The sequence below is a fragment of the Oncorhynchus clarkii genome, unplaced genomic scaffold (assembly GCF_045791955.1).
Source record: "Oncorhynchus clarkii lewisi isolate Uvic-CL-2024 unplaced genomic scaffold, UVic_Ocla_1.0 unplaced_contig_389_pilon_pilon, whole genome shotgun sequence".
Lineage (NCBI taxonomy): Eukaryota > Metazoa > Chordata > Actinopteri > Salmoniformes > Salmonidae > Oncorhynchus > Oncorhynchus clarkii.
In genome coordinates, this window is record NW_027258099.1 from 60,604 (window position 1) to 85,540 (window position 24,937).

Below are 24,937 nucleotides of genomic sequence, written 5' to 3' on the forward strand. Positions count from 1 at the left end.
AGTAAAGCTCTTCAGACGCTTTCGTGTTTATTAGCCACTGTATTTTAAACACACTTCTTTTGTCTAGTTAGTTATCCGATTTAATTTAATATTTACGGCGTTGTTGTTATTAGTCAGCTAGCAGTCTGGTTAAGTTAGCATTAGCATAGCTAACATCCGCGACCATGCGGTCACTAAGCTACTCTCCTTCTGCTAAAGAAGAGGTGGATATCACAGTAAAACAAGAAGTAGATATCACAGTAAAACAAGAAGTAGAGGCCGTTACTGTGAAAGAAGAGGAAGACGCGTTCAGAGTGAAAAAGGAGGAGGATGTTACAGTAAAACGAGAGGAGGATGCAGTTTATAGAGTGAAAGAGGAGGAGAGAGAGATGACTGTTACATCGAAAAAGGAGGAAGAAGAGGAACCTGGATATCTGGGCCCGGTTTTCCGAATGCATCTTAAGGCTTCCAATGGTTCTAATGATGAATTTAGCCAAAATGTGATTTTGAGAAACCGTAACCTGACTAACACTAGTAAGTACTGTCTTAACAACAGAGGCACAAACTCTGCAGTTGTTGAACAGATGTTTGGTGTTAAAGCAGAAATCTGCAATTGCTACATTCATGTTATGACTTTTAAATAATTTATTTATAGCCATTGATTCTTGAAGAATATAACACATGCTTCATGAGCTTAGTTCAACTGTTGTACCCCATCAGAACCCAGAATAAGCTTTTTTTACTTTAATGTTTAGAAACAATGTAAATAAACACTGTATCGCCTCAAAATGTCAGCTCGGGGATATGAACTTGCAACCGGTTACTAGTCCAACGCTCTAACCACTAGGCTACCCTGCTGCCTCAACATGGTTAAAACTATAATGTTGATATCATGGATGGTCAGTCCTTGCATCCATAGGTCTGTCTGTAGTTACATTTATCCAAACCATAATAATTTTATTACCAAAATAGTGGTGGAATGACAGATTTGTTATTGTTTGAACTGCAGATTGCTGGGTTGTGTGGGGTTTTTAAACAGCAACAAAATGGCTGCCCAGAGACTTGGTTAACAGCTGAGGGATGGGGGAAGGAGAAGTGTAACCACTCTCAAATTCATAGAGAACGATATTGTAGAAACCATAACCCAACACCTAGCGACCTCGTCAAGAAGTTCAGACATCTTGGCGTAACAGTTATAAGGTGTTGACTTGACAGTCGCTGGACCCAGGTTTGAGTTCAGCTCAGTCCCTCCCCCTGAATTCAATACAAGGACTGGTGTCATAATGTCATAATGATAATTTAACCAGTTTTCTAGGCTATATAGTATATTCTAGAATTAATCCATGATGTCATAATGATAGTTTAACCAGGTTTCTAGGCTATATAGTACATTCTCTCATTTTGTCTGTCACAGTTGCTGACTTTTGCCTTATACCTGCAGCAAATGCCTCTACCCCGTCTTCTGGCTGGGCAGAGGACTTTAGGATTTTAGTTACTGCGGTGTAACAAGGGCCTAGCCGTGCGGCCCTACCAACCCTTCTATTTCTTCGTAATGGCCCTTCGCGTGAGTTGGGTTTGTTCCTTCGTTCACGTTGTCACTCCCTTATTTTCCGGTCTAGTATGAGGCCTTGGATAGATATACTCCTATTTAAATATTCTGAGTGTTATGGATTCCTCCTGTATTTCCTTACCTTCAAGTTTCTTTTACCTCTATATATATCAATACCTAATAACTTCTTCTATTGGTTATTATGCTCGTCAGCTAGTAGTCACTTGGAAACTAGTATTGGTATATATTTTGACACACAATGACAGTTTTTTATTTTACCTTTATTTTACTAGGCAAGTCAGTTAAGAACAAATTCTTATTTTCAATGACGGCCTAGGAACAGTGGGTTAACTGCCTGTTCAGGGGCAGAACGACAGATTTGTACCTTGTCAGCTCGGGGATTCGAACTTGCAACCTTTCGGTTACTAGTCCAACGCTCCAACCACTCGGCTACCCTGCTGCCCCAAATATTCTTTAATTGGTAATTGGTATTCTCACAGCACTAACGCTAGATTCCGAATTCCAATATCCTAATACACTTCCAACTCTGTGTATGGACTCAATATATTGTAACTGGTACTTGGCTGTTTCCTTGTATTGCTAATCACATCTGTACTTGATGTCTCACTGTTTTACTGCCGCTTTGTCTGTGATCAAGAGGTGTCAAGACCCCTGTGTTTCAAATATGGTTCTCGTCTAACAAAAAGCGTATAGTGCAATAGTAAATTTACCTATGAGGATTCTCCATATGAAGTCTGTCTCATATGTCAGTGAGGATCATGCCTCTCTTATGATCTCTGTTCTCTTTATATACCTTTTTACAGGGTAAGTTCGCAAGTTTCTGGAGCTGTGGCTAAACCACACTTTCACACTGACACTGCCCTGCTGCTTGCACCGGCCGCTTACTCGGGGACTGTAGATTGCTTACACTGAGTGCTTACTCGGGGACTGTAGATTGCTTACACTGAGTGCTTACTCGGGGACTGTAGATTGCTTACACTGAGTGCTTACACTGGGATGGTAGATTGCTTATTATGTCATCTTAGACCTGTGTCTAAATGGAAGCTTCTTATTCTAAATCTAGGTCATGCACTACTAACTCCCATTCTGCTGCTTTCGTGTTACTGTTGGCTGATTCTACTTAATGATACCAGCTGGTTGTTTCTACCACTTGAGGCGGCGTAGGTGGCATGTCAAGCGTCAGCTGGGAGAAGTCTATGATAGGTATCTCCTCTGCTTCCCCCTGTTGTTCAGTTTCTGCAGGTGTGGTCCATGGTTCCATGAGGTCCCGTGAATGCCCTGTGTTGCTGTCCCCATTGCTTGATGGAGTGGGCAGATTCTTTTAATCTCTTGTCACACCAGATATACGACATTCATAACTAGTGGTTTCCTCATTAGCATGGAGGAGTTTATGCAATCAAATTGCCCTCGTGCCACACAAACACAAAGGGGCCTGTATTGTAGACCAAAAGTCTTATACCACACTGCTTAGAGTTTCAACAACATGAATAACTTATTTCTAGTCTAAAATCTTAGATGTTACTACTAATGTGAAAACAAGACAAAATATGACTTCTTGCTCATTTTAAGACAATTTTAACATTCATTACAGACATCAATTGTTGTACAACATCATGGCTATGCTGTTGGCATCAATCTTTACCCTGGATTATCGCTGTTGTGGGCCTTTAATCATCTGTCTGACTTTGTTGTTCACACAGGAGAGAGACGTGACTATCGTGGATCCTCTGGGGAGCCTCAACAACCTCATGATGCTGAAGAGGGAGAGAAGAGTCTCTCCAGATCAGGACACCTCAATAAACACCTGCAGAGACACACAGGGAAGAGAACTCACTGCTGCTCTGACTGTGGGAAGAGTTTCACCTCCTCAGCAGGCATTAAAATTCATCAGAGAATCCACACAGGAGAGAAATCTTTTACCTGTATTCAATGTGGGAAGAGTTTTACTACATCTGGCCATCTGACATTGCACCAGAGAATACACACAGGAGAGAGACCTTATAGCTGTGTTCAATGTGGGAGGAGTTTTACTAAATCTAGCAATCTTACAGTACACCAGAGAAAACACACAGGAGAGAAACCTTATAGCTGTGGTCAATGTGGGAAGAGATTTACTAGATCTGGCCATCTGACATTGCACCAGAGAATACACACAGGAGAGAAACCTTATAGCTGTGGTCAATGTGGGAAGAGTTTTGGTAGATCTGACAAGCTGACATCACACCAGAGAACACACACAGGAGAGAAACCTTATAGCTGTGTTCAGTGTGACAAGAGGTACTCTGATAAAAGATCTCTGATCAAACATCAGAAAATACATACATGGAGGAGTTATTTTTGAGCTGTTAGTTTTAACAGGACGTGCAACCTCATCTCCCTCCTGTCGGCACAATTGATTTCAACATGATATCGATGAGTGATGACAAATAAGTGTTGTGTTCCTTTGTTTAGCGACCCTACATTTAAATGCATCATTCCAACATGTAGCTGACTGTCTTCTGTAGGTTGTCCTCTAACCAGTGAGGTGAAATATATCTCCCATTTCCATGTTTTTAGTTGTGTTAGTTTCAACAGCACATACAACCTGATTTCCTCCCTAATTGATATCCGTGATTTTTCTTCTACTTGTCAAAACAACAGCGTTTCTGGTGCTTGTGCAGTTTATAAGGTGATTGTTTTAAAAAAATTACAAGTAATATGATTATTGTGGCAGATGTTTGTTTAAATAGCACATGTTTAGGCTTTCAATTTATCCCAAACTGTTCCTGCATATTGGTTATTGATTTGGAGACGTTAAAACTGTGTTTTGACATTGGGGCTATCACACCTAGCAAAATGTAATTGAAAAGCCATTGAAAATAAGACTATGCAATCAAATATTTCATATTTACATTTCATGTAACATTTGGTAGTGATATTTATTCATGCAACCAACTGACAATTTTTGGTACAATTATATTGACATTGTTGCCCTACTTTTAGAATATTAGGGTTAATTCTCAGATGTGCCAACTCAAATGTACTAGAGCATGACATTGGGGACTGGGCCCCGATCCAACAACATGCCTATCTAGTGAACCCTGAAAAGAGAGAGAAGGTGGAAAGTTACTACGGATATTGCAGGAGTTTCCTCTTGAAATCAGACATGTCTGTGGTAAGGACAACTTGGATGCTGATTGTCTCAAAGGTGGGCAGTCAAAAATATTTGTGTTTTGCGTTTAGCCAGTGCGTTACCATGGATCACAATTTATTTTGACTGCACGGTTCTTTGTATTGGGGATGAGTTTTGTTTGGGCTCGTTCCAAGGGGATGAGAGTTCTAGAAGCTAGTGAGTTTTAGGAAGACGAGAGTTCTAGAAGCTAGTGAGTTTTAGGAAGACGAGAGTTCTAGAATCTAGTGAGTTTTAGGAAGACGAGAGTTCTAGAATCTAGTGAGTTTCAGGAAGACGAGAGTTCTAGAATCTAGTGAGTTTCAGGAAGACGAGAGTTCTAGAAGCTAGTGAGTTTCAGGAAGACGAGATTTCTAGAAGCTAGTGAGAAAACAAGTTGTTTTTCCTATTTTTAATTGTTGACACCATGTTTATATTGGTAAAGGTGAATCATTGTGGTTGATTATATTGTGAAATGGAAATTGTTTTATGTTGGTGGTGAGCAAACTTGTCCAACACAAATATAGGATATATTTGTTGTCTAAAGGGGGAACGTGTTACAGGCTTTTGTTTTTCCATTTATGTTTTGAGGTTGGACTTTTGCCCGTGTAGCTTGTTAGCATATAGGGAGAATCAATCAGAGCCCCTCCTAAAACATGTTTAGTTGTGGTTGTTGTTTGTTCCCTCTTCTGTTTGAGGGACATTTTTGGTTTTCTTGCTGGAGAACGTAACATCAAACAATGGAGAAAGACAGGATATTTTGGGTTGCATATTGCAGTGAATTGTTAATATTTTAATCGATGACATTTCCTTAGAATGCTCATTAGTTTTCAGTTATTCTGTTGTTTTATCCTCTTATGTTTGTGTTTTAAATATTTATTTATTTTCATTGTTTTTTCCTGTGAACCCGTTGGTTTGTATCCGTGTCTGAAATGTGCTGTATAAATAAAGCTTGATTTTAACATATTGCAAAACAAATTAACCCAGTGACTGACCAATCAAGACTCTTGCAAAACCAATGAACAAATATGTGAAAAAGCAAGATCCATCTTAGTGTAAATTCAGTAAATCTTCCACTATGGTATGTGTGTTTTGTATCACTTTTCAACCAATCCCAGGCCATTTGTTGAAGATGAAAAATGTTGAAATCAACCACATGTTAAAGGATTCAACTACTGAAACTAACAAATGGATCAATCCCACTTGTCCAGACTGCTGAAGGCGTGGTGGAGTGGTAAACACCACCCCCGGCTCTACCAGGGGCTTGAGGTGGTCTCCTACAGCCTTGCAGCTTTGCCGTTCCATTTCTTGACTGCTCCTGCAACACAGAAATAAATATATAATATATTTAGTCATATTATATAAAACACTCAAATTAATGGCTATGGAGCATCTACGGCCTCAGTTACACCTGGCACATAAATGTGATTTCTGTCATCCGATCACTAAGCTCCATTAGGTTCAGATCTGACAGGATGGGCCTTCGACGCAGTCAGGCCACCAAATATGCATAAGCAATGTAAAGAGATGTGGGGAAAAGTAAATTATACACAAATGACCTTCATAATATCAAAGAACAAATGTGTGCCTGATGGGAAATTAACTTTCATACAGCCAGAAGGGGTGAGAAATTACACCAATATCAGTGGACAATTTACACTAATGTAAATGAACATAGATGATGGAACATATTCCCTTTTGCTTATGTGATGAACCGCTAAAGGGACATCAATATTTACCATCTAAACCATGTGTGACCTCTCACCTCTCTGGCTGTAGAAGTGTTCTTCCTAACCAGTCCCTCAACAGCTCTCTGACTGAGCTCCACCCTCACTGGGTCTTCAGAGGAGAGGAAGGCTGAGGAGGGATGGAAGGATGAATGGATCAGTCAGTCAATAAAGTGTAGAGCTGCTGTCTGACAAAATCACTATTTTAGTAGTTCATTAAAGTTAATAAGGCTTTATGATTGCTGAATACCAACTATTAATCACTTAGATCATGTATTTTCAGGTAGAGATAGATCCTTGGGAAGTCACTAGCCCGTTGAAGTTGACATTTACAAGGGTAAATGGGTAGGGATGTCCCAAGGATCCCAGATAGCATTGACCATTGTGCATTCTTCTGTCTCTTTTACATAGCAGGTGATGGGTTCTGACTTCTGGACTTTTAAATATGAAATATCTTTATTATGTGAAATCTAATGAAACAATAATGTATGTTGATGCTAATATGATGTCCAATATTCCATGATGTTTCTATATGATGATAATAGCCTAATATATTTAATATGCCATACACTATTTTTTTAACAGTTTCACTAATTAATTTTAATTAACTTAATTATTATGATTCAACGTCAGTACACCGTCTCACCTCATACTGTATTGGAGCAGCAGCCGCTGACTGCCCAGTTCAACATCAGTTCACCGTCTCACCTCAGACTGTATTGGAGCAGCAGCCGCTGAATGCCCAGTTCAACATCAGTTCACCGTCTCACCTCATACTGTATTGGAGCAGCAGCAGCTGACTGCCCAGTTCAACATCAGTTCACCGTCTCACCTCATACTGTATTGGAGCAGCAGCTGACTTGTTCGTTGATGCTAATCATCATGTTTTGAATCTGAGAGTAAATAGATCCGATTACAACTCTAAAAATGAAGGGTTCAACTGGAGTTGTTCTCAGATCCCCTAAGAACCGTAGGGTTCTTGGTCAATGAAAAACAGCCCCAAAAGGTTCTTCAAAGAACTTGTTAGAAGGTGGGTTCATCGAGGAACCTCCGTTGTTGCTGGACTTCTTCCGGGAACTTCGTAATTACAACTGAAAACGACTGTGACAAGTTTGGATGCGACAACAAGTTAAAAAGGTTAAGTTGGGTTGATTTTTGGCTCTGAATATGTCTAGAAATAATAATTATAATAATATAACATACTAATAATGAATAACGAAGACAATGATGGTTTTCTGTGAGTATCTTCCGTAACGTTACTATAGTTAATTACCGTAAATATTAGAAAGCCGGGTTTGATCGTCGGCGTTGTATGAGCTACAGTACAGTACCGTTATCTAGCTAGATAACGTTGTGTCCTAACTAGGCACAACAAGGTTTGGATTATTTCCCTCAACTATTTTTGTTCCCATATATTGTATATCGTTTCCATAAAGCCAACATGTGATAATGAACTAGCAAACGTTAACTAACTAAGTAAGGACGGTGACCTGTCCAGACGAGATGTACAACGAACTGAATCGTCAATGGAGGTCTTTCTCTTTATATAGCCTGCTACAGCCAGCAACACTATTAACTCACAAGGGGGCATAACGTTACATGTACAATACTATCCCATTTGGAAACGTTACATGTACAATACTATCCCATTTTGGAAACGTTACATGGACAATACTATCCCATTTTGGAAACGTTACATAGACAATACTATCCCATTTTGGAAACGTTACATGGACAATACTATCCCATTTTAGAAACGTTACATGGACAATACTATCCCATTTTGGAAACGTTACATGGACAATACTATCCCATTTTGGAAACGTTACATGTCCGCGTTAATTATCTTAATTATCTTTTCAGAACTTCTCAGAAATGAATCAAGTCCATGGAATGGATATAGACAAAAAGAGAATTCAATGACTAGCAGAGGTAGAGAGGCGAGGCAGGGGGGAGGACATCATCCTGCTATTTTGACAGTCCCTGAAGGACAATACAGAAGAGGGATTTGCTCTTATTCCTTCCCTTTCTCTAATGTATTTTGTAATAAAATTAGCAAGTGTAGTAAGATCAATGCTTTACTAGGACTGGAGACCACAGCAGTGATTCTGCTCTTGCCCTACCTCTTCAAAGAGGACCCGAGTGGCCTTTATGTCCGTGACATGGTATGCTTATGCACCAATCATCTGTTTCTTCATAAACATAGGTGTGCATGCTTATATAAAACTACAGCTGAACATTTGTTATGGTCTTTGTTAATTGTATGTGTATTAATCTTTTCTTACTTTTGTTGACACAGATTTCACCGCTCTTCACTCCTTTACCTGACATCGGCGGAAATCCATTTCACCATGAGAGTGAAATCCCGCTGGCCTTTGATGGAGAGAACATCCACGCCCTCGAGGACGTCACCATGGGACTTGGGGCTCTGCTTCGGCTGTATTTAAAAAAAAAATGTTCCCTTAAATTTCTCAAAAATGTCTAAAGCTGAAAAATCTGCATTTAATATCAAGTCTACAATGTTGTTAGTTCACCTATGATTCATTTTTAATGTATGTTGTTTTTATTGTACATCATCATTTAAAAAAAAATTGTTGGTTAAATTGTTTTGTAAATATTAATTCACATTTGTATATATTTTTTAAATGTCATGAAAAGCACTATATGAGGTAAATGTATTATTTATTATGGTCTGACATGTCTGCAGAAATGTTGCAATTTTGTAATCTGTTTTGTTTGGTAAATTGTTTTGTAAATATGAATTCACATTTGTGGTGCCACTAAATAAACAATTAATTATTTAAGTCAATATTGTCAATATTATTATAATCTGTTTTTATAATGGAGGGAGGGTGGACAGGGAGTTAAAAAAGGAACCCCAAAAAGTCCCTTGAGGAACCATGATAAGGGGTTCTTCAAATTACTTTTTTAGCTTTTTGTCTGAAAGTTATTTTCTCAACTGCGATACCAACTCCAGTCAGCAGATGGCGATGTGTGTCTTTCAGGTGATTCTGCCACTGTGATGCCATCAACAGCCATCAACAGTTAGTCAGGCACTTTGGTTCACTCTAACTTGATGGAAAAAAGGTTTATTCAATAAATCTAGCAACTCCTCTCATACTGGGAAGACCCCCACAGGCCTTAAGGGCAGTTTTATTTCAAATGTAGTACCCGGACTGAGAAAATCCTATAAGCGTTTTTATAGTTTCATCCTTAGGGTAACTCACCGTGGACACACTCCCATCAGTTTCTGAGACAACTGCCCAGACTTTGTAGACTGTTTAATGATGCTTAAACCTCGTCTTTATCAAATTATCCATTAAAGATACCAACTTAAAATCTACGTTTGTCTACATACGGGTTGTTTAAATTGTATCTAATTATATTCCCAGTTTTACTTTATCAAATCTCTAGTAATCATTAAACACACATACAATTCACCATATGTTCATATATTCACAGAATCCATATAAAACGTAAGAAATTCTCAGCGACTTGCGACAACCATTCCATTTGTTTTTTCAAGGACTCTCCATAGCTAAGAAGCAACTCTCCAAACATACTCCCAGCAGAATAAAAAAAATAAACTTTTGTTTCCCAGACAATGACCATGGGATCCTCAACTGTTCTATATGTTACTATCCAAACGTCAGATTAAGACTCATTTCCACATCCACACAACTCTCATATCAGTCACACAATGCTATTCCCAAACATACCTAATCAATTCGTTTTTCAACAATATTTTTACCTGCAGGAATATTTTCACATTTCTAGCTTATGGTTAGTTCCTAGGATAATGCAACTCATACATTTATACTCAGAGTCTCCTGACTGGGCCCTGTTTACACCTCCACACAGGAATACACACTCCGAGCCTCCTGACTGGGCCCTGTTTACACCCCCACACAGGAGTACACACTCAGATCCTGACTCTGCCCTGTTTACGCCTCCAAGGTGCCCCCTCACATAGAAATACACACTCAGAGCCTACGAGGATTTTCTAAAAACTCACTTTAAAAAAAACTAGGTGTATAGAATCTGCTCGCTGCCTCTCAGGTCTAAGGTGGGTCCATCTGCTCCGTTCTCGAAGTGTGGTCTCCATGAGATTCCAAGTTTGACGGATCCCTCGAGGACGATTTACCCAGGTCGTCAGGAGCGGTCACCAAGTCAAGATTCACATTGCAAAATGTGGTTATTAATTTAATATCAAATGAGAAACAAACGTATCACACAAGTCAGATTTATTCTTATTAAACTAAATCTTTATTCACTTAATAAGGGAGCAGGTCAATACAACACACACATATAAAGTGAATCAATTGAGTGCTCTACGATAATATTGGCTGGTCAACAAATCACCCCCAGATGATTAGTTGAGAGCCACGAGACAAAAGTACAAAGGTCTTTTATAGCTAAGATACACCCATTCCAACCTATATGACCAACAACAGATGTATACAACGGGTCACAAGGTTAAGATTTGTATGAAAGGTACTTATAATTCTCAGCAGACAGTGTCTGCTGTCTGGCCCTGGGGTCATCTCTCCCTGGTACCATATAGAACAGAAACATTAACTCTTAATCTGGAATACTGTCTCTTTAGGTTTTAATCACCCAAAAGACATTGTAAATCTCCTGTCAGTGTTTCCTCCCAGAGGCCCATCCTCAGTAGAACACAGACACAATAGTTCTAAGAACCCTCTATTCTGTTACATAAAACAACCATTTGATACAATAAAAGTACAATAACATAATGTTGAAGTTTTGCTCTCAGTGTCCACTGAAAGTTGACTAGTAACAACAACTGGGACCTAAAAGACACCCACCATGAGACCCACTAAATCTGCCCAAGAAGAGGCAAACAAGAGAAAAACCCACAACAAACTTAAAAACAGGAAGCAAACCAAAACGGTAGTGAAACTAAAGGTTTTGATTTGTCACATCTATCAAGACAACTGGAGCACTGGGCCAGACACTCTTAAATAGAACCTGGACCAGCTCAGGTGAAAAACCTTCTCACTAACGAGATGGACAAGCCAGCACAGGTGTAACACATACTGACTAACGAGGTGACACCAATCAGTGCGTCCAACATGCTAACGAGATAGACGTGCTAAAGTCCAACCTCAAAACATAAATGGAAAAACCAAAGCCTGTATCACCTTCCCCCTTAAGACAACAAACATATCCTATATTTTTGTTGGACACTTTTGCTCACCACCAACAGAAAACAACTTCCATTTCACATTATAATCAACTACAATGCTTCACCCTCACCAATATAAACATGGTGTCTACTGGCTGTCAACAATTAAAAACAAGAAAAAACACCTATTCCTAAATAATAATAAACAAATCATGTTATTTTTTTCTCCTTTTTCTTTCTATAGAATCCTACAACTCACTTGCTTCTAGAACTCTCGTCTTCCTAAAACTCACTAGCTTCTAGAACTCTCGTCTTCCTAAAACTCACTAGCTTCTAGGACTCTCGTCCCCTTGGAACGAGCCCAAACAAAACTCAGATCAAATTGTATTAGTCACATACACCGAATACACCAGTGAAATGCTTCCTTATGAGCCCCTAACCAACAGTGCAGTTTCAATACAGAAAAGAATAAGAGATAAAACTCCAAATAAACACACTGGCTCAAAGCAAAACACAAATATTTTTGACTGCCCACCCCAGAGATAATCAGCAACCAAGTTGTCCTTACCACGGACTGATTTCAAGAGAAAACTCCTGCGATATCCGTAATAACTTTCCACCTCACTGCGGAGCTTCTCTCTCTTTTCAGGGTTCACTAGATAGGCATGTTGTTGGATCTGGGCCCAGTCCCCAATATCATGCTCTAGAACATTTGGTTTGGCACATGTGAGAATTAACCCTGATATTCTAAAAACAGGGCAACAATGTCAATATAATTGTACCAAAAAATGGTCATGTTGGTTGCATGAATAAATATCACTACCAAATGTTACATGAAATGTAAATATGAAATATTTGATTGCATAGTCATATTTTCAACATCTTTTCAATATAATTTTGCTTGATGGGATAGCCCAATGTCAAAACACAGTTTTAACATGTCAAAAATAAATAACCAATATGCAGGAACAGTTTGGGGATAAATTGAAAACCTAAACATAACATGTGCTATTTACACAAACATCTGCCACAATAATCACATTACTTGTATTTTTTAAACAAGCTCCTTATAAACTGCACAAGCACCAGAAACACTGTTGTTTTGACAAATAGCAATAAATCACTGATATCGATTAGGTGGGAAATTAGGTTGTACGTGCTGTTGAAACTGACACAACAAAACGCATGAAAATGGGAGATATATTTTACCTCCCTGGTTAGAGGACAACCTGCAGAAGAGTCAGCTACATTTGGGAGTGATGCATTAAATTTAGGGGTCGCTAAACAAGGGAATGCAACACTTATTTGTCATCACTCATCGATATCATGCTAAAAAAAATTGTGAGAGAGGAGAGAGATGAGGTTGCACGTCCTGTTAAAACTAACAGCTCAAAAACCACACGGAATCTGGGAGTACATCCCTGGGAGTACATCCCTGGTTAGAGGACAATTTGTAGAAAACAGCACGCCACATTTTGAAGTGTTGCATTTTGATTCAAGTGGGTCACCAACGTGGTAAGTGTAACACAACTCCTAATTGTCCCTAGAATTTCTAAGCAAACAGCTGGAGGCAGGGCTTTCTCCTGTAGATCTCCATTTGAATGGAATGGTCTGCCTATCCATGTGAGAGACGCAGACTCGGTCTCAACCTTTAAGTCTTTGTCTCTGCCTGGCCGGTTCCCCTCTCTCCACTGGGATTCTCTGCCTCTAACCCTATTACAGGGGCTGAGTCACTGGCAAACTGGTGCTCTTTCATGCCGTCCCTAGGAGGGGTGCATCACTTGAGTGGGTTGAGTCACTGACGTGATCTTCCTGTCTGGGTTGGCGCTCCCCCTTGGGTTGTGCCGTGGCGGAGATCTTTGTGGGCTTTACTCGGCCTTGTCTCAGGATGGTAAGTTGGTGGTTGAAGATATCCCTCTAGCGGTGTGGGGGCTGTGCTTTGGCAAAGTGGGTGGGGTTATATCCTTCCTGTTTGGCCCTGTCTGGGGGTATCATCGGATGGGGCCACAGTGTCTCCTGACCCCTCCTGTCTCAGCCTACAGTATTTATGCTGCAGTAGTTTATGTGTCAGGGGACTAGGGTCAGTTTGATATATCTGGAGTACTTCTCCTGTCTTATCCAGTGTCCTGTGTGAATTTAAGTATGCTCTCTCTAATTCTTTCTTTCTCACTCTCGGAGGACCTGAGCCCTAGGACCAGGCCTCAGGACTACCTGGCACGATGACTCCTTGCTGTCCCCAGTCCACCTGGCCGTGTTGCTGCTCCAGTTTCAACTGTTCTGCCTGCGGCTATGGAACCCTGACCTGTTCACCGGATGTGCTACCTGTCCCAAACCTGCTGTTTTCAACTCTCTAGAGACAGCAGGAACGGAAGAGATACTCTTAATGATCGTCTATGAAAAGCCAACTGACATTTACTCCTGAGGTGTTGATCTGTTGCACCCTCGACAACTACTGTGATTATTATTATTTGACCATGCTGGTCATTTATGAACATCTTGGCCATGTTCTGTTATAATCTCCACCCGGCACAGCCAGAAAAGGGCTGGCCACCCCTCATAGCCTGGTTCTTCTCTAGGTTTCTTCCTAGGTTTTGGCCTTTCTAGGGAGTTTTTCCTAGCCACTGTGCTTCTACACCTGCATTGCTTGCTGTTTGGGGTTTTAGGCTGGGTTTCTGTACAGCACTTTGAGATATCAGCTGACATAAGAAGGGCTTTATAAATAAATTTGATTTGATCCAAACTCTTATTGTTTGTCAATATTTGTTAAATCACATAAATAGTACTCTTCCATTTCAGAGCCTGAATTTTTCCCCATTAGGCTAATATCCATAACATGTTGATATCAATTCATAAGTGGGCACACGTTTAGGCTTCTACATTGTGAAATCATTACAATAGTCCTACTACAATGTTAAAACATTCTACATTGTGACATTAATTCATTGAAATCATGAAACAACTACTTCATGTATGTATTTTCTAATATTTGATCAGAGATCTTTTATCAGATTATCTCTGGTCACAGCTATGAGATTTCAATCCTGTGTGTTCTCTGGTGTTGAGTCAGATAGACCAAAACTTTTCCCACATTGACCACAGCTATAAGATTTCTCTCCTGTGTGTGTTCTCTTGTGCACTGTCAGATCTCCAGATCGACTAAAACTCCTCCCGCATTGACCACAGCTATAAGGTTTCTCTCCTGTGTGTGTTCTCTGGTGTTGAGTCAGATGGCAAGTTTGAACAAAACTCTTCCCACATTGATCACAGCTATAAGGTTTCTCTCCTGTGTGTATTCTCTTGTGCATGGTCAGAACTCCAGATCGACTAAAACTACTCCCACATTGACCACAGCTATAAGGTTTCTCTCCTGTGTGTGTTCTCTGGTGTAGAGTCAGACTGCCAGATGTAGTAAAACTCTTCCCACATTGATCACAGCTATAAGATTTCTCTCCTGCGTGTGTTCTCTTGTGCACTGTCAGAACTTCAGATCGACTAAAACTCCTCCCACATTGACCACAGCTGTAAGGTTTCTCTCCTGTGTGTGTTCTCTGGTGTAGAGTCAGGTTGCCAGATGTAGCAAATCTCTTCCCACATTGATCACAGCTATAAGGTTTCTCTCCTGTGTGTATTCTCTTGTGCACTGTCAGATCTCCAGATGAAGTAAATCTCTTCCCACATTGATCACAGCTATAAGATTTCTCTCCTGTGTGTGTTCTCTGGTGTTGAGTCAGATTGCCAGATGAAGCAAATCTCTTCCCACATTGATCACAGCTATAAGGTTTCTCTCCTGTGTGTGTTCTCTGGTGTTGAGTCAGATGGCAAGCATAAACAAAACTCTGCCCACAATGATCACAGCTATAACGTTTCTCTCGTGTGTGTTCTCTGGTGTACTTTCAGAGAGATTAATGTTGTAAAACTCCTCCAACATTGACCACAGCTATAAGATTTCTCTCCTGTGTGTATTCTCTGATGAATTGTAATGCCCGATGAGGTGAATCTCTTCCCACAGTCAGAGCAGCAGTGAGTTCTCTTCACTGTGGGTCTCTGCAGGTGTTTATTGAGGTGTTCTGATCTGGAGAGACCCTTCTCTCCCTCTTCAGCATCATGAGGTTGTTGAGGCTCCCCAGAGGATCCACGATAGTCCCGTATCTCTCCTGTGTGAACAACAAAGTCAGACAGATGATTAAAGGCCCACAACAGCAGAAGTCCACTGTAAAAGGTGATGCCAACAGCGTAGCTATGATGTTGTACAGCAATTGACGTCTGTAATGAATGTTAACATTATTTGACAATTGTCTTAAAATTAGCAAGAAAAGTCATATTTTTTCTTGTTTTCACATTAGTAGTAAAATCGATGATTGTAGGCTAGAAATAGGATATTCATGTTGTTGAAACTCTAAACAGTGTGCCAGACGACTTTTGTTCTCCAAGGCCCCCTTCTGTGTTTGCTAAAATTGTGGCACGAGGGCAATTTGATTGCAGAAACTCCTCCCTGCTAATGAGGAAACCGATAGTTATGGATGTACTATATCTGCCTGGAACAAAAATGGTGAGCAAAGATTTTAGTTTTTCACAATGTATTCTGCATTTGGGTGTTGTCAATAAAGTTACGATTTAATTTTTTATTTCACCTTTATTTAACCAGGTAGACCAGTGAGATATACTTCCTGTACTACATGCTGGAGCGCGTGATATGGGTGGGTGTTGCTATGGTGACCAGTGAGCCGAGTTAAGGCGGCCTAGCAAAGACTTATAGATGACCTGGAGCCAGCGGGTTTGGCGACAAATATGTGATAGCAAACTGGATGCAGTCTGAGTAGAGTGTTGGAGGCTATTTTGTAAATGATATCGCCGAAGTTAAGGATAGGTAGGATAGTCAGTTTTACGAGGGTATGTTTGGCAGCGTGAGTGAAGGAGGCTTTGTTTCGAAATAGGAAGCAAATTGTAGATGCTTAATAGGAGTCTGGAAGGAGAGTTTACAGTCTAACCAGATACCTAGGTATTAGTAGTTGTCCACATATTCTAAGTCAGAACCGTCCAGAGTAGTGATGCTAGTCGGGCGGGCGGTTGCGGGCAGCGATCGGTTGAAGAGCATGCATTTAGTTTAACTTGCGTTTAAAAGCAGTTGGAGGCCACAGAAGGAGTGTTGTATGGCATTGAAGCTTGTTTGGAGGTTTGTTAACACAGTGTCCAAAGAAGGGCCAGATGTATACAGAATGGTGTCATCTGACTAGAGGTGGATCAAGGAATCACCCGCAGCAAGAGCGACATCGTTGATATATACAGAGTCGGCCCGAGAATTGAACCCTGTGGTAACTCCATAAAGACTGCCAGAGGTCCGGACAACAGGCCAGGTTGATGAAGACGGCTGCACAGTACTGTCTTTTATCGATGGCGGAAATTATATTGTTTAGTACCTTGAGCGTGGATGAGGTGCACCTGTGACCAGCTCGGAAACCGGATTGCACTGCGGAGAAGGTACGGTGGGATTCGAAATGGTCAGTGATCTGTTTGTTAACTTGGCTTTCGAAGACTTTAGAAAAGGCAGGACAGGATGGATGTAACAGTTTGGGTCAAGAGTATCACCCCCTTTGAAGAGGGGGATGACTGTGGAAGAGAGGTTGTACAGACTAGTAATAGGGGTTGCAACAATGGCGGCAGATCATTTTAGAAAGAGGGTCCAGATTGTCTTGCCCAGCTGATTTGTACGGGAACAGGATTTGCAGCTCTTTCAGAACATCAGCTATCTGGATTTGGGTGAAGGAGAAGCTGGGGAGGCTTCGGCAAGTAGCTGCGGGGGGTGCGGAGCTGTTGGTTGGGGTAGCCAGGAGGAAAGCATGGCCAGCCGTAGAGAAATGCTTATTGAAATTCTCGATTATTGTGGATTTATCGGTGGTGCCAGTGTTTCTTAGCCTCATTGCAGTGGGCAGCTGGGAGGAGGTGCTCTTATTCTCAATGGACTTTACAGTGTCACAAAACTTTTTGGAGTTAGAGCTACAGGATGCACATTTCTGTTTAAAAAAGCTAGCCTTTGCTTTCCTAACTGACTGTGTGTATTGGTTCCTGACTTCTCTAATAAAGTTGCATATCACTATTCGACGCTAGTGCAGTAGGCCACAGGATGTATTTGTGCTGGTCGAGAGCAGTCTGGTCTGGAGTGAACCAAGGGCTATATCTGTTCCTAGTTGTACATTTTTTTAAAGGGGCATGCTTATTTAAGGTGGTGAGGAAATTACAATTAATGAACAATCAGGCATCCCCTACTGAAGGGATGAGGTCAATATCCTTCCAGGATACCCGGGCCAGGTCGATTAGAAAGGCCTGCTTGCAGAAGTGATTTTGTCTACAGATTTAGGGTTGTTCCTGGTGGGTTCCTTGAAAATGTGTGTGAGATTGAGGGCATCTAGCTTGGATTGTAGGACGGCCGGGGTGTTAACCTCACTAGGGTAGGGGGCACTATTTTCACCTCCGGATGAAAGTAAACTTGGTAGATTTGGATAGAAAACACTTTAAATTTTCCAAAACTGTTAAACTAATGTCTGAGTATAACAGAACTGATACGACAGGCGATGTTCTATGTTCTGATGGCTAGCATCTGATGGAGGTTCTAGCTATAAGGTCTAACAAAAACAGCAGATCCATATCATATTGGGTGAGGCAGGTTGCCGGAAGGTATATTTAATTTAAAAATGAAAAGGATTGAAATATATTGGGAGAAATCGTCAGATAAATTGGCACTCCAACTGGAAAAGGTTGCATACTGCTGGTGTAGTCTATTACTAGTCTTTCTATCTGTAGTCTGAGACCTTGAAGTAGTGCTTCCCCTTGCTCTGCAAGGGCCACGGCTTTGTGGAGCGATGGGTAACGATGCTTCGAGGGTGACTGTTGACGTGTGTTCGCGCCCAGGTCGGGGCGAGGGGACGGGCGTAAAGTCTAATACTGTTAGACGCGCATTGTGACTTTTGATTACTGAACGAAACGCACCAACAAAACTGAGGTTTTTGGACATAAAGAGGGACATTATCCAACAAATTGAACATGTATTGATGTATTGTCTAACATGGAGGCCTGGGAGTGCCACCAGATCATCAAAGGTAAGTGGCTAATTTTAATGCTGTTTTTGACTTTTGTGACACCTCTCCTTGGTTTTCTGTGGCTAGGCGCTGAGGTTTTTGGACATAAAGAGGGACATTATCGAGCAAAACACATTTATTTTGTAACATGAAGTCCTGTGAGTGCCATCTCATGAAGAACAAAGGATAGTGATTAATTTAATCGCTATTTCTGACTTTTGTGAGCCCTCTCCTTGGCTGGAAAATGGCTGTATGGTTTTCTGTGACAAGGCGCTGAACTAACATAATCATATGGTGTGCTTTCGCCATAAAGCCTTTTTGAAATCGGACACTGTGGTTGGATTTACAAGAAGTTTATCCTTAAATTGGTGTATAATACTTGTATGTTTGAGGAATTTTAATTATGGGATTTATGTTGTTTTGAATTTGGCACCCTGCAATTTCACTTGCTGTTGTCGAGGTGGGACGCTACAGTCCCACTGGTGCCAGACAGGTGAAAGCATCAGACAAGTTCAGTACGTATATTTGATTTTATAAAAACACATGGGGCGATTGGTAGAAAGAACAGATGACTCTTGGTTGACCAAGATGTATTTTAGTTGGGAACAGCACTAGAATATGATTTTGGGGGTCCCAGGTGGCACAGAGGATTCTGCATCTCAGGGCTTGAGGCAACCGGCCGTGATTGGGAGTCCCATAGGGCGGCGCACAATTGGCCCAGTGTCGTCCGGGGTAGGCCGTCATTGTAAATAAGAATTTGTTCTTAACTGACTTTCCTAGTTAAAGGTTACATTTAAATTAAATAAAAAAATTGTGGTTCATGACAAACTATTATTTACAAATCCGCCAAAACACCAACTTTCAGAAGGGTTTAAAGCAAAGGTTTCAAACCAATTCATGAATGTAATTGAATCTAGGTATGTCTTGTCTTTAATGTAAGGGCATGAAAATAATTGGCTGAATATTATACAATGACTTATCAACAGCTATAATAATTTGCCCCCACGAGGAATCTTTAGTGGCAATTCTAGAATATACTATGGAGCCTAGAAACCTGGTTAAACTATCATTATGACATAATGCATGGCCAGTCCTTGTATTCATAGTGTATATAATTCAGGGGGAGGCCCTGAGCTGAACTCAAACCTGGGTCCAGCGACTGTCAAGCCAACACCGTATAACTGTTACGCCAAGATGTCTGAACTCCTTGACGAGGTCGCTAGGTGTTGGGTTACAGTTTCTACAATCGCGTTCTCTATGTATTTGAGAGTAATTACACTTCTCCTTACCCCACCCCTCAGCTGTTCACCAAACCAAGTCTCTGGGCAGCCATTTTGTTGCTGTTTAAAAAACCCACACAACCCAGCAATCTGCAGTTCAAACAATAACAAATCTATCATTCCACGACTGTTTTGGTAATAAAATTATTATGGGGTTGGAGAAATGTAACTACAGACAGACCTATGGATGCAAGGACTGACCATCCATGATATCAACATTATAGTTTTAACCATGTTGAGGCTATACAGTGTTGATTTACATTGTTTCTAAACAGAGTAAAAAAAAGCTTATTTGGTGATCTGACGGGGTAAAACAGATGAACGAAGCTCATGAGGCATGTGTTATATTCCTCAAGAATCAATGGCTATAAATAAATCATTTAAAAGTCACAATATGGATGTAGCAATTGCAGATTTCCACTTTTAAAAAAAGAGGCACAAACTGCAGTTGTAGGATATCAGCATCTGTTTTTAAGAAAGTACTTACCAGTGTTAATCAGGGAACGGTTTCTCAAAACCATCTTATGGCTAAATTCATCGTTAGAACCATTGGATGCCTTAAGATGCGTTTGAGAAACCGGGCCCAGATATCCAGGTTCCACCTCTTCTCCCTCCTTTTTCGATGTAACAGTCATTTCTCCCTCCTTCTCTTTCACTCTGAACGAGTCCTCCTCTCCTTTTACTGTAACATCCTCCTCCTCTTTCACAGTAACGACCTCACTCTCGACTTCTTGTTTTACTGTGATATTTTCCTCCTCTTTAGAAGGAAAATCGCTTAGTGACCTCATGGTCGGGGATGTTAGCTAGCTAGGCTAATGCTAACTTAACCAGCCCGCTAGCTGAATAATAACAACACCGTAAATATGAAATTAAATCGGATAACTAAGTAGACGACAGAAGTGGGTTTAAAACACAGTGGCTAATATACACGAAAGCGTCTAAAGAGCTTTATTGGTTCGTCTATTTTGTCTAGCAAGCTACCGAGGTGGCTGACGAACTGTTGCTGCTGTTGAAAGAAGCGTTCCGTCCACTACATTATACGTCACACCAGCAGCATCACCTTCAAGTCTCAGACCGCCATCTGCTGACTGGTGGGTAACGCAGTTGAGTAAAATGTTAATTTTGTTTTCAGACAACAAGTTAAAGTGTAGGACGCCTGAGTTTTTACTCACCAGTGTAACAACACAGTGTGGTTAAAGACTTAGTAACTTAGTTGTATTGAAGATCTGGTTCCCTATAAGCACAAACAGATATGTGTTTGAATGATCACATATGTATTCATTTATTTCGGGATTCTGGGTAATCCACAGCAGATTTATGGAGAATTGCTGTGGGTGAGTTGAAAATTGAATGGTCCTGGGATAGAAATGTATAAAGTTGACATTACATCATAAAATCCACCTTTTACATCCTACTTTAGCAATTTATGTTTTAGTAATTTCTGTTGTTGATTTGGTGTCAAATAAGCCTCCGTGTGGGTTTTTGTTACGGAGTCTAGTTGATAGGTATTCGGACTGTTCCCCGGACTCCACGTGTAGGGATGTGTACAATGCACAAACAAGGCTATCATTTATATTTACTCAACTACGTCCAGTCAGCAGATGGACTAGATGCCGCTTAAAGACAGACACCAATGTCAAGTTCACCCAGGCCATATGACACTCAGGCTATACTCTATTTTTGAAAGAGTACATTAACCAAGACCATACGTACGTTTATGACAGCTGGACGTACTATGGTCAGAAGGATACAGGAAGAAGAATGTAAGCAAGATAACTGATGACTAACACGTGAAACGTAAGCATGCAATGCATACATTATTTTTAGGACGTAAAAAGGGTTCTACCATCATTATAACCTAACCAAAAGCAGATATAGTTTTTCAGCATAAAGTACTCTGCAGCCACTTAGTGTGGTGTGGACACCAGGTGAGGCCTCACACAGATTCCTGTTGAACACTGTCACTTTAACTACCTTATTTTCTCAATAACGGTCTCTCTCCTTCACTTCATCCCTCTCTCCCCTTCTCTCTAAATCCTCTAGGTTATATCAGCTGTGTCGGTGAACCCCTCCTGCATCTGAACTGGCTACATAGAGGACACAGCATGATCAGAGGTGAGAGGTCACTTGGTCAGGACAACAGGAAGTATTATTAACGAGATGCTTTACATTGAAATACAGATAGAGATGCAGTCGTCCCAGAGTTAATGATCCCAGGTCAGTTTATATTATACAGGAAGTATTATTAAAGAGATGCTTTACATTGAAATACAGATAGAGATGCAGTAGTCCCAGAGTTAATGATCCCAGGTCAGTTTTGCATTTCACCTCCTGATTGATGGTTAACATTGTTAGATTAAAAAATAAATACACAAGGCTTAAACATGCTCTCTCTCTCCATCTGTCTCTGGTCTGCAGGTATGTTTTGATGTGAGAGGATGCCAACCCCCAGTCCCATCATCGCCACCTCACCTGCTTTTAACAGTGTCTCTAATCGGCCCAATGGTTATGTAATTGTGATGAACTGAGAGAACATTTATGTAGCACTGTGATTCATTAATCATGTGCTGCCTTCCCTGCTCCTATGTGTTTACCTCTTTCCCTTTCTGTCTTTAACACCTCTCTCTCCTCCTTCTCTTTCCCTTTCTGTCTTTAACACCTCTCTCTCCACCTCTTTCTTCCTCTGTTTTTATAATTCACAACAGATGTGCATTGATGGACAGATTGAACTTGTATTTATAACACTTGGATAATGAGCTTTTCAATAAAGCGTTTCACATTCTCTACTGGTTGAAATGAAGTGTAATGTGATGAAATACTCCACCTATCCTGTGTTTACCAGATCAATGCAGATGAAGGGCATTAGATGTTGAGATGAACCAGTGTTAGAGTATTTACATGATGCATAGGAAGTGTAGTGTAGTGTTTAAAAAAATTATATTTCTGTATATATGAATTAACTAGTTCAATCCTGTTTCTAGTCTATTAGTTACAATGTGTAACCATTGATGTCCCAGGACCAAGATTGGTAAACACTGTTGAAGTGTATAATTGTAATACATACATGCAGACACGGCGTCATTCAAAGACAGGAATTTGATCACCTCAAAGACATTCATACCTAAACTGCACATTAATTTGCCAAGGTAGAGTACATGATCAGTGAATATATTAAATGTACAGGCTACAATGTGGGGATCTCATGCATGGTAATAACTACATGTATATTTGACTTGAATCCTTGGCAAAACATGATATTATATTCTACTCAACTTGAAGTTGATACAACTGGCTATGATAGCTGAGGTTCATAGCTAGGTTCTGAAGTAATATGTATACCAAACATTTGGGACCATACACAGTACGAATAGATAGCTAGCTACACATCCATGGGCATACAGGGATTTTAATCATCCACTGCACAGTCATCCACTGCACAATAACATACGTTATTTCATGGCAAATACAAATTTGTACATTCAATTTGCAGTAAATTCTTCAGCCAGCTAGATTCTATACATCCACTTTTTCACAAAACGACCGCCTGGTTTGTGGGTTGTTTAAGGTGTCCCTAAAACAACCAGAGTGACAATTTCATACTCATGTCACAACACCCATAAAACTAGACCAGCTACCTGGCTAAATCACGATTTTCGTAAATGAACTATGATTAAAAAAAGCATAATCGTTTGTCTCTCCATTAACTAACATTCCTGTCAACTGTACATGTTTTTTGCATGATTCGTTATGACGTTATAATCCCTTACATTTGCTTCCATCCTAGTATTTCTGTCCGCCATCTTTGATCCAGTTCAGGTCTGTGTAGGGTACCCCTCTGAGTATTTCTGTCCGCCATCTTTGCTGAAAAAAGTCCTACAGCCACTTGTGCAGCAGCAGCCTCCCCCGGTCCTAGTGCCGAATCGACATGAAGTTTAAGATGCGATGGAACGGTTGACGAAAAAAATTAATCACACAAAAATATATTGACTGATATTGATTTATTTAGGGGGGGTAATTAATATTTTAGCACTAGCGTCGTCTCTGATTCCAACCCTTTAACTTTTTGTCTGAAAATTAAATAAACGTTTTACTCAACTGCGTTACCCAGTCCAGTCAGCAGATGGCGGTCTGGGAATTTATGGTTATGCTGTTGGTGTGACGTATAATCTAGTGGACGGAACGCTTCTTTCATCAGCAGCAACAGTGAGTCAGACACCTCGGTAGCTTGCTAGACAAATTAGCCGAACCAATATAGCTCTTTAGACGCTTTCGTGTATATTAGTGTAACAGTACAAATTTAAACCGTCCACACATCAACAGTCACCCTCGAAGCATCGTTACCCATCGCTCCACAAAAGCCGCGGCTCTTGCAGAGCAAGGGGGAACTACTACTTCAAGGTCTCAGAGCAAGTGACGTCACTGATTGAAACGTTATTTAGCGCCCACGCTAACTAAACTAGCCGTTTCACATCTGTTACATTAGCCACTGTGTTTTAAACCCATTCCTGTCGTCTACTTAGTTATCCGATTGAATTTCATATTTACGGTGTTGTTATTAGTCAGCAAGCGGGCTGGTTAAGTTAGCATTAGCCTAGCTATCATCCCCGACCATGCGGTCACTAAGCTACTCCCCTGCTAAAGGAGAGGGGGATATCACAGTAAAACAAGAAGTAGAGAGTGGGGCCTTTACTGTGAAAGAAGAGGACGCGTTCAGAGTGAAAGACGAGGAAGATATCACAGTAAAACAAGAAGTAGAGAGTGGGGCCTTTACTGTGAAAGAAGAGGAGGACGCGTTCAGAGTGAAAGAGGAGGATGGTGTTACAGTGAAAGGAGAGCATGTAGTTTATGGCGTGAAAGAGGAGGGGGAGGAGATGACTGTTACATCGAAAAAGGAGGAAGAGGAGGAACGTGGATATCTGGTTCCGGTTTCCCAAACGCATCTTAAGGCGTCCAATGGTTCTAACGATGAACTCAACCGTAAGATGGTTTTGAGAAACCGTTCCCTGATTAA

At 40.7% G+C, this 24,937-nt stretch overlaps 1 protein-coding gene and 1 pseudogene across 1 annotated transcript; one reads left to right on the forward strand and one right to left on the reverse strand.

Annotated features, from left to right (window-relative positions):
• The first annotated feature begins 164 nt into the window (after window positions 1-164).
• Window positions 165-3,890, forward strand: LOC139395373 (zinc finger protein 239-like). Its single transcript, XM_071142942.1, has 2 exons — window positions 165-513; window positions 3,250-3,890. Exons 1-2 carry the CDS (start codon window positions 165-167, stop codon window positions 3,888-3,890), a joined length of 990 nt encoding a protein of 329 aa, XP_070999043.1.
• Window positions 3,891-4,986: 1,096 nt separating this feature from the next.
• On the reverse strand, window positions 4,987-23,045 carry LOC139395374 (zinc finger protein 180-like; annotated as a pseudogene).
• Between the last annotated feature and the right edge of the window lie 1,892 nt (window positions 23,046-24,937).